The 10,515-nt window shown below is 41.2% G+C and overlaps 1 protein-coding gene across 1 annotated transcript in view; it reads left to right on the top strand.

The window, feature by feature from the left end:
• The first annotated feature begins 308 nt into the window (after window positions 1-308).
• SMU1 (SMU1 DNA replication regulator and spliceosomal factor) overlaps window positions 309-10,515 on the top strand; it is a 20,816-nt gene continuing 10,609 nt past the window's right edge. Inside the window, exons 1-5 of the mRNA XM_007464942.1 lie at window positions 309-365; window positions 3,218-3,428; window positions 4,994-5,146; window positions 6,183-6,293; window positions 9,811-9,939. Coding sequence (XP_007465004.1) covers window positions 340-365; window positions 3,218-3,428; window positions 4,994-5,146; window positions 6,183-6,293; window positions 9,811-9,939 — 630 coding nt within the window. The 5' untranslated portion in view covers window positions 309-339. The remainder of the gene's footprint in view (window positions 366-3,217; window positions 3,429-4,993; window positions 5,147-6,182; window positions 6,294-9,810; window positions 9,940-10,515) is intronic.

Genomic DNA, 10,515 nt, shown 5'->3' with positions numbered 1-10,515 from the left:
CAACGGAAAGGCCACAACAGTGAGAAGCCCGAGCACCGCAAAAACAAAAAAACGAACAAAAAAAGCAGTCCTTTAAAGGAAACTCTTCCTCTAGGGGGGAGAACGGAAAATTTTCTGCCGCAGGCGCCCAAGTTCCGACTTTTGACAGCCCCTCGAAGCTCCGCCTCTCGAAACCCCGCTCCTCACGCACTCCACGCCCCTCTTCCGTACAGACTGCCTCCAGAGCGGGCGTCGGACGTCGAGCGGAAGTGACGTGCGGGGGCCGCCGGAGGTGTCGCTGGTGCGTTCCGCTACTGGGCCTGAGAGTGGTGTGGCCCCTGTGCCAGGGAAGATAGCGCTATGTCGATCGAAATCGAGTCCTCGGAGTGAGTCCCGTGGTGGTGGATGTTCGCGAGGTTGCGGGGGCAGGGAGGCGAAGGGTGGGGTTGTAGAAGCTGCTCGGGGGAGGCGCTCGAGAGGCTGGGGAGTGGAGGGGCATTTCCTTTCCCTCAAAGAAGCTTCTTGGATCTGGCTACCTCGGAGGCGGGCCCTCAAGAAAGTAGCGGACGGGAAGCCCAAAGCCCGGTGGGAGGCGGCGCGGGGTTGTGGGTAAGACATGCCTGGAAGACCTGAGTTCTAGCCCTCGCCGACTCCTGGTCTCTGTGACCGAGCAAATTAGCCATCCAATCTGGACTCCGGTCTAATCTGCACAAGGGGGCCGGACCCGCGGCCTTCTTTCTCTTCCCGCCCCCAGTGAGCAGTGTTGTTTGTTTCCTCCCCTGTGCTTACAGAGCCCTCTGCTTTTTTCTGCCCAGCACTTAATCCAGTATTGTCACCGTTTGCCCACCCTACTAGCCTGTGTAGGCGTCTAGGGGCTCCTTTTCATTACAGCCCCAGTTCCTAACACATCGTCGAGGCTCAATGATTGTCTTTGGAATGAATGAGTGATTGTCTTTGGAATGAATGAGTGATTGTCTTTGGAATGAATGAGCGACTAGCTATTTTATGAAGTTCCATGTGGCGCTGAATTTTGGTTAGTCTCTGAGCTCTGTGTAGCCCAAAGGAGGGACAGAATGTGGAAATTGGGCCAGGAGAATGATAGACTTGGGGGAGAGGGGGGCTAATGAGTGACTGAAGGTCTTTAGTGAACTTTTCCAGGATTCCATCCTCTACCTTGCTCTTGCCAACACTTAATAATTAAATCAGCAGACGTATCATTTGTGTCCTGAGTGTAAGGGAGAGAGGACTTGTCCTCAAGATCTGCCATAGGAAGAAGGGAGGTTTATTCATTCAACAAATATTGAAGTCTGCTGTGTACTTGTTTTAGACCCTCGGAATATAGTAGTGAACGAAGCAAACAAAAATCCGTGCCCTTACAGAAAGTACATTGTTATTGAGGAAGGCAAACAGCAGGCAAAAGCAGTAAGTAAAATAGGCTTAGCAAATGGTGCTAAGTGTTTTGGAGAAAAAGTAAAGCAAAGAAGGGTGATGGAGAGTGCTGGCAATGAAGACACCTAAGTCAGGGCAGGAGTTGGAAAGGATTCCGTGCTTTGAGCCTGAATCAAAGTGGGAACTGACCATTATTCCAGCTGCATGTTTTCATTATCAATAATTTCTGCTTTTTACTAAGTATTTTCCATGCTAGTCACACTATAAGCAGTGTAGTCAACTCTGACCAACCCCTACAGAGTAGTTATTTTTCTTAACAGATGAGGAAACAGGCAAAGAGATGTTAACTGACTTGTCCAAAGTCACAGTTAGTAAGTGACAGAACTCTGATTCAAATTCCAGCCTATCTCCAAAGCTTTTAGCTCTTTATGTATTACATTTTGTTTGAAGGACGTGAATTTGATTTTGGCTATGTCAAACATGAGTTCTTTTCAAGTGTGGTGTTTCATTTGGGGAGTGTAAATGGAAGTGTGCTATGGAAGACAGTGTGATACTGGAACAGCAGGTATCTCTTAAAGGGGCCATGAGAGAAAAGACTACTGTGAGTAGCAGTAATCAGTTCCCTTCTGCAGGAAAGGAACCCTTTTTAAGAAGAGGGTGTTTGCTTTCCTGTCCAGGGTGTATGTTCACCTGCCACGCTGCCAGTTTGAATCTTCATTTTTCCACTTATCTCTGTTACCTGGTCAAATTCTCATCTGTAAAATGGATGTAAGAGTAATGCCATCCTCATAGGGTTGTTTTGAGGAGTAAATGAATCCAAAATGCTTAGAACAGTACCTGATATATAGTGAACACATAGTAAACATTGGTTATTATTTTTTGATTATTATTTCTCTCCTGGGAAAGAGAATTGACTAAATTCCAGTCTGAAATCCCTTCCAGCCAGGACAGTGTGACCCCCGATACTAGTGCTGTCCAGTAGAAATACCTTGTGTGCCACATATTTACTTTTAAGGCAAGAGAAGAACAGTGTAGTACAGCCGGTAAAGTGAACTTTTACTGTCTATATGAACAACATTCTTCACTAGACTCCTTAACACTAAGCCGAAGATTAAGAAGCTTTAATTATTTATATTTAACTCGAAATGACGTGTCACATGCTGAAAACCGTTGCTTGTTCTCTGAGTATTTGGAGATTGTCTGGGTCCTCTTTTCCTTGGGAAACTGAATCCACATGTTTTTATTTCACTTGTCCTGAACATTTGGTAATAAAGGCAGTGGGTAGGTGTTATTTTTGCAAGTGAGGACACATAGCTTTGTTTTGCTTTTACATACAGTATAGCTCTACTTATTTGTGTTCAACAAATCCCCTTGAAGAAGGTCTCAATTCATATTTTTTGTTGTCATTTGAAAAATGGACCAAATCATCCAATCATTTATTTTGTGTCAGTGACTAGACTTGGTTTAAAGTATTTTACTATAGTGTGCAACAGTGTAATCATATGAATTAATAAGAAACTTGGCATAATAAAAAGATCTCTGACCTTGGAAGTAAGAGAGTCTTCTTGGTACTAACTTGCTTTCTAGCTGACTGTGAGACATTGGGCAAATTATTTCCCTTCACTGAACCCCAGTTCTCCTATTTCTGAGTTGGAAGTAGGACTGGATGATATCTTGTAACTTAGGTTCTGTGATTTTTTTGGAAAGTTTTACTCACACGATAAAGAAACGGAAAGTAGGTAGTGAAAGGAGGATGGTTGTGTAGAAAAATAAACTGGGTGGGCTTTATTTTGTGACCTCTTTGGTGAGTGAGGATCCATGAGCTGAATGACTTGCTTTCTTCTTTCAGTGTGATCCGTCTTATCATGCAGTACCTAAAGGAGAACAGTTTACATCGGGCATTAGCCACCTTGCAGGAAGAGACTACTGTGTCTCTGAATACTGTGGACAGCATTGAGAGTTTTGTGGCTGACATTAATAGCGGCCATTGGGACACTGTTTTACAGGCTATACAGTCTCTGAAATTGCCAGACAAAACCCTCATTGACCTCTATGAACAGGTAAGAGTGGGGGTGATGCTGATCCCTGTATGTTGGTTTATTGTGGGCCCCCTGACTGGAAAGCATCCGTGAACATTTCTTCAAGCATTATGGGGCTTTAACAGCCCTAAAATTTACACTGTCAAAGCTTGAGTGCTACTCGGTTTTTTTTTGTTTTTTTTTTGTTTTTTTGCGGTACACGGGCCTCTCACTGTTGTGGCCTCTCCCGTTGCGGAGCACAGGCTCCGGACGTGCAGGCTCAGTGGCTATGGCTCATGGGCCCAGCCGCTCCTCGGCATGTGGGATCTTCCCCGACTGGGGCACGAACCCGTGTCCCCTGCATCGGCAGGTGGACTCTCAACCACTGCGCCACCAGGGAAGCCCAACTACTCTGTATTTTTATCTCTCTTCTTGGAAAAGCCAAGATTTTCCCAAATTGAAATTCTTTCTTAAGTGACCATTGAATGATCTATTCTAACACCAACTGTTCTGACACCAAATAGTGTGCTGCAATTTAGTTCTGACACTAACCACCCAGAGTTAGTGCAGACCCCACTAGTTAAGGGTTTGGTCCTCTACAAGACTGTCTTTACTTCACACACCAGCCACACTTGGGGTTTTGGGCCATCTATACTTCTGACCAACTGGCTACAAATTTGAGGGTCCCCACTACCCCCTCAGAGTTGATAATTCACTAGAATGACACAGACCTCAGGAAAGTGACATACTGATGATTGCAGTTTTATTATCAAGGGGAAAGATCAGTACCAGCTGAATGAAGAGACATATAGGGTGAAGTTTGGGAGGGTACTGAACCAGAATTTCCAGTGCCTTCCCCCCATGGAGTTAGGGTTTGTCTCTTACCTGGCACATTAAAGTATTCACCAACCAGGAAGCTCCATTGAGATTTTTCATTCAAATTCTAGTTCCTTGACCCTCTGCAGGGTTGGGCTGGCTCAGGGCATCAACCCTCTAATCATATGGTTGGTCCTTTTGATAGCCAGCCCTTGTCCTGAGCCATCTCCTTAGCACTAACTCACGTGTGATGCAGAGGGCTTATGAATAACAAAGATATTTCTATCACTGGGGAAATGCCAAGGTTTTTAGAAGATGTGTGCCAGGAAACCAGGCCATAGATCGTAAAATTACTTATTATATAACAGAACAGAGTGGATTTTCTGGAAATAAGAATGTCGTGTGGTTTGAAGTAAAAATAGGGAAATGGGTTTGTTTCTTTACAGTTCACGTGAGTTTAGTTAATTCCCTAAAGAAAATTTTGGTAATTGGAGAAAGGTTTCTCTGGAGCCTATAAAGATATTTCCATCTTTAGTTTTCTCTAGCATCTACATTCTGAGTAAGAGACCTAAGAGGAGAGGAGATTGGTAGATAAAAATGAAGGACTGAAGTTATTACTTCATAATTACTGTAGTTGTCTGCCTGATATTGCTTGTGAAAAGGAGAAGGGGCATTTCCTGATTTGTGATTTGGAGATCATTTTGATAGGCCATTTCTATGTCAGAAATAGTACTGAAAAAGAAAAATTAATAAGCGAATGCATTGACAGCCATTTTCTTTCAATTATACAGGTTGTTTTGGAATTAATAGAGCTCCGTGAATTGGGTGCTGCCAGATCTCTTCTGAGACAAACTGATCCCATGATTATGTTAAAACAAACACAGCCAGAACGGTATATTCATCTGGAAAACCTCTTGGCCAGGTCTTATTTCGATCCTCGAGAGGTATGACTGTGGTAATGAAAAGAAACTGTTGTTAACTTTGAGCGATAATGTGATCTTTTTAAAACCATTTTATTGGATACTTTTCGTATTTTTGATTTAATTTTTGAAAATGATACTTTTTTGTTTATTTACATTGGTTGAAATTTGCGTATGTTAAAGAGAATAATCTAGTTTAGTATTTTGAGGACCTTCCCTCCCCCACACACCTCATCATATAGGATTGTGTGTTGATTAGTAAAAAAGTAGACAGTTTATTCTGGTATCATTTCCACATTAGCCCACGTACTTAACTGGCCCAGAAGTGCTGCTCTACTGCTGGTATGTTCACTGTGCATTTGTGTCCCTTTGGAAGTGCAGAGTCTTAACCACTGGACCACCAGGGAAGTCCTGGTTCTTTTAGTTCTTAAAAGCTTGTGTTTTTGCTTCTCAGCTGATTATGCTTACTGGAGCATGATGATTTTTATTCTTTTATTCTTCCAAAACCATATATATATAGTTTCATTCTTTTTCACCCAGCCTTTTACTAGAAGCTTGTCTAAATAGGAGGAAGAAGAATTTAATAGGCACTGGATAATGGGAAGTTGTTAGAGTAAACTCACAGAAACCGTGAGGATAAAGGAAGGAGTTTGGATTGCCAGGACAGGATTTAAGTTAGAGGTGGTGAAGAACTTCTGGGCTGGGAGTCATTTGACTGAACAAAATTATTAAAGAATATAAAAGAATCCTTGGCTCTGCAGATTTTTCAAAAATTGGAAAAACAACTCTGGCTTTGACATAGTTTACTTAGGCTCTTTTCAGAAATAATGGTGTGGATTGGCTGACCTCAGTTCTCTCTCAGCTCATACTTTTGAAATGCAAGTGGGTAGAATTGAGAAGTTGTTTTTAAAAACTAAATGGTTTGATTAATCTTCTGTTTAACTTTTTATGTTTTCCTTTTTGAATGTTTCTGCTTGATTACTGTTACTTTTTAAAAAATAAGCACATTTATGTCTTTTGCCATTTCTTGGAAATGATGCGATTGCCGCTCCTTTTTCAGGCATACCCCGATGGAAGTAGCAAAGAGAAGAGAAGAGCAGCGATTGCCCAGGCCTTAGCTGGGGAAGTCAGCGTGGTGCCTCCATCTCGTCTCATGGCTTTGCTGGGTCAGGTAATTAGAGTCTGTGGAACTGAAATGACTCTGAACTCCTGGTAGTGTTTCCTGTACCATATAAAGTCTATGTATGAGCTAAAGAAATCAGACATCCTAGGAACTGGGAAATACCTGTAGAGCTGCTTGTACCAACAGCTGTGCCATGCCACATTCATCTTTCCTGGAAGTGGCAGTATAGATTAGTGGTTAAGGGCATATACACTCTAGAGACAGAATTAGGGTAACAATAGAATTTATCATCCAATCTTGAGGGCATTGTTGATCATCATGCCAGAACACTGTCTGAAACAAATTGGAACAAATGTTCACCATAGTTAGAATCTGAGCTCTCTCACTTACCAGCTATGCGGTCTTGGGCATATTACCTAACTTTTTTTTTTTTTTTTTTTTTTTTTTGGCGGTACGTGGGCCTCTCACTGATGTGGCCTCTCCCGTTGCGGAGCTCCGGACGCGCAGGCCCAGTGGCCATGGCTCACGGGCTTATCCACTCCGCGGCATGTGGGATCTTCCCAGACCGGGGCACGAACTCGTGTCCCCTGCATCGGCAGGCGGACTCTCAAAACCACTGCGCCACCAGGGAAGACCTACCTAACTTTTTTGATCCCAGTTACTCATCTTGGTGTTGTAGTAAGGATTAAATGAGATAAAATGTACTTAAAACAATTGTATTTTGCCTGGCACCTTGTAAACACACAGTAACTGGTAGCTGCTGGTGGTGTTTCTTTTTCTTTTTTCTTTTTTTTTTTTTAGTATAGTAGTATTACTAGCATTGTCATTATTATTTTTAATGCGACCTAGAGTACAGACTCCTTTCTGACCTCATCTTCCCCATGCTCTTGGTTGCTCCCAACCATGATAACCACTCGTCTTCATGAAACTCCTCTCTTGGTTTTTCTAACCCTTTTCTTCTTGGCTTCCCTTTTCATCTCTCCAGTTGTTCCTTTCTTGGTTGTTAAAGGAAGGAGATAGGGGTGATGTAGAGAGGGGTTTTCATTTTTGTTTTTTCCTTTTAAAGTTGGGAGTGATTTGAAGCTGCTGTAGACTACGGGTAAAGAGCCTGTAGAGAGTACCTGTTGATTGGAGACAGGTCAAGTTCTCCAGTCATTAAAGTAAAATATGAAAAATAAGTAACATATGAATTTTGGAAAGAAACAAAATTAATAGTATTTATAAACATTAAATATTTCAGCTATAATCATAGAATTAATTTAAAAGTTTGGTAAAGTTGTGAGATATAAAATATACAAAAGTTGATTACATTTCTACATATCAGCACTGGCCAGTTCGAATATTCAGTGAAAAAAAAGAGCTTTTGTTTATAGCAACAGCATACAATATAAGAATTCTAGCATTAACTTTTGTGGGTAATACATGATTTATTTCCACTTTTTAAAAAAGCAAAAGCCTGGGCTTCCCTGGTGGCGCAGTGCTTGAGAGTCCGCCTGCCGATGCAGGGGACGCGGGTTCGTGCCCCGTTTCGGGAGGATCCCGCGTGCCGCGGAGCGGCTGGGCCCGTGAGCCATGGCCGCTGAGCCTGCGCGTCCGGAGCCTGTGCTCCGCAAATGGGAGAGGCCACAACAGTGAGAGGCCCACATAACGCAAGAAAAAAAAAATAAAAAAAATAAAAAAGCAAAAGCCTTTCAAAGCTTTCCAGAGAAATAAAAGAAGATTTGAGTAGATGGTGAAACATTGATTTTCCTGGATAAGACTGATGTTGATGACAGTTCTTCTTAGATTTAAGGCAGTTTATAATGAAGATCACAATAGGATTAGAACGGTTTCACAGAAGAATTCTAGTGTTCACTTGAAAAAATAAACTTGGAAGTATATTCATCAAAGAAATTTTGGAAAGGAAGAATGTTGAGAGCACACTAGCCCTAGAAATAGTGAAGCTTTTAACAGGTTTATAGTTTGAATCATTTTGGTACTTGGCATCCAGTGCCACAGCAGTGCAAGAAATTGATCCTGTTATTTATAAGAATTCAATAGATGTTAATGGGAATGTCACAGAACCTAGGAACAGGGAGAATTATTAAGTGTATGGTGTTGGGGCACCTACTTTAGAATGGGGGGAGAAAAGTCAGATTAGAGCCTTCTCTCATATTTCATAAGCATAATTTCAGATAGAGTGAAAGTTATGTATTTTAAGAATATAGAAAAACTTAGGTGGTGATATAATGTATCAAACCTCTTGATAGAGAAGGATTTCCTGGGAGTAGGGAGTAAACACCAAGGTAAAGGTCAACAAATTTCATTACTTGAGAGTTTAACTTAAGATAAAAAGAAAGCTTTAAAGCTATAATAAAAAAAATGGGTAGATTGGGAAAAAAATTCTTTTTGGTGAACATAAACAACAAATACAATGTCTTGATCACATTAAAAGCTCCCAAATTGATAAGAAAAATAGTAAGACCACAATAGATGAGTGAGCGAAGAACATGAATAAACAGCTAACAGAAGAAATATGTGTAGTTAATAAACATGCAGAAAAGCTCAAACTCTAATCAGAGAATTGACTAAAGTAGGGCATAACTTTCCACTCATTAGAGTTTTTAAATGACATCCAAAATTATTCTTGATATAGTAAAGGGAAAAATGAATCAACATTGATCATATCCCTGTGTTATATAGACTTTACATATATTATTTTATTTTATCCTTTCATCATCTCTAGGAGTTAGGCTTTTCCCCTGAATTTAGTTGGTGAAATTGGGAGTCAGAATAGCATAGTTGACAAACTAGGACCATTTGTCTTCAAAGTCCATGGTTTTTCCATTCCCCATAATGCAGTCGTGAATGCTATTGAAGTTGTGTCTCTTGGGGAAAACACTTTGGCCGTGTATATAAAGAGCCTTAACCATTTGTGTTCTTTTCTTGATTCAGTAAGTCCTCTTCTAGGAATCTATTCCAAGTGGGGAACATGCTCATAATAGAAAAAGCCTTATGTCCAAAGGTGTTCACTGCAGCATTACTTAGATGAGTGCAAAAATTAGAAGCAGTATAAATGTCCATTAATATATTAAATAAACTGTGAGACATCCACTACATAGGATATATTGTACAGCCATTGAAATGTTAGTCATGTCAAAGCATGATCTAATGTTAGGTGAAAACAGAATATAAAATTTTACATATGGTATAATTACAGCTATATAAATTAAACATATGTCAGGGGAAAAATACTACAAGGTAACATGAAATGCTAACAGTAGCTGTGTTTGGATGTTGGAACTATGGGAGATTTCTGTTTTTCAAATTTTATTTATAATAAGAGACACCTATAAGAAAATAGGTGTAAAAACATGGCCCTGTTGGCTCTCAGAGTCCCCTTCTACCCTGAGATCAGCCTGTGTTCCTAGAACACAGAATAGCTGAGCTTATGTTGTGTTTGGATGGCCAAAGATGGTTGGGTCTGGATGGCTCACAGTTTCCTGTGAACCTCACCCTTTCAGGCTTTGTCTGAACAATCAGGACCAGATCTTAAAAGCACCCAAGTGGATTTCTTTTCTCATAGGCACTGAAGTGGCAGCAGCACCAGGGATTGCTTCCTCCTGGTATGACCATAGATTTGTTCCGAGGCAAAGCAGCTGTCAAAGATGTGGAAGAAGAAAAGTTTCCTACGCAGCTGAGCAGGCATATTAAGGTAGGATCCTTGGACACTCAGCCAGTCGGTAATCATTTGTTGGGGACTCAATGTATGCTTGCTTAGCCGGACCCTGTGCTAGGAGCTTGGGTTGGGGAGCAGAACTCATTCTCCAGCTCTGACAACATTCATGGTTGCTGCCGGTGATCACTGAGGTCTCCCTGCAGCCAGGCAGTGGCACACCTCAACTGTATTACTGAGTGGACATACATTGGACATCTGGCCCATCATCTGCCCTTGGACTTCCTCCAAGGAATCCTGCATTTGGAAGACTGCTTAGCTCTTTGGTTAAGCCTGGGACTAAGAACCATGAAATTTCTATATATTTGTCCTGTTCAACATTTGTGTTTTTGCTTGCTACATGTTAGGCAAAGTACCAGGCATGGATTGTAAAGTGGTCTTGAGTGGTGTTTGAGGAAAATAATTTTATCACCTTGATGGCTGGTTCTTGGTGTTTTTTGTTTTTGTTTTTTGACTTTTCTAAGAAAAAGCATAATGAAATAATTGTTGCAGTCCTCAGAATTACAACCATATTTGCTACTTTAGCATCTCCTTTTTTTTTTTTTTTTTTTTTTT

The sequence above is a fragment of the Lipotes vexillifer genome, unplaced genomic scaffold (genome assembly GCF_000442215.2).
Source record: "Lipotes vexillifer unplaced genomic scaffold, Lipotes_vexillifer_v1.1 scaffold110, whole genome shotgun sequence".
In the NCBI taxonomy this organism is placed as follows: Eukaryota; Metazoa; Chordata; class Mammalia; order Artiodactyla; family Lipotidae; genus Lipotes; species Lipotes vexillifer.
This window is presented reverse-complemented; position numbering and strand designations above follow the sequence as displayed.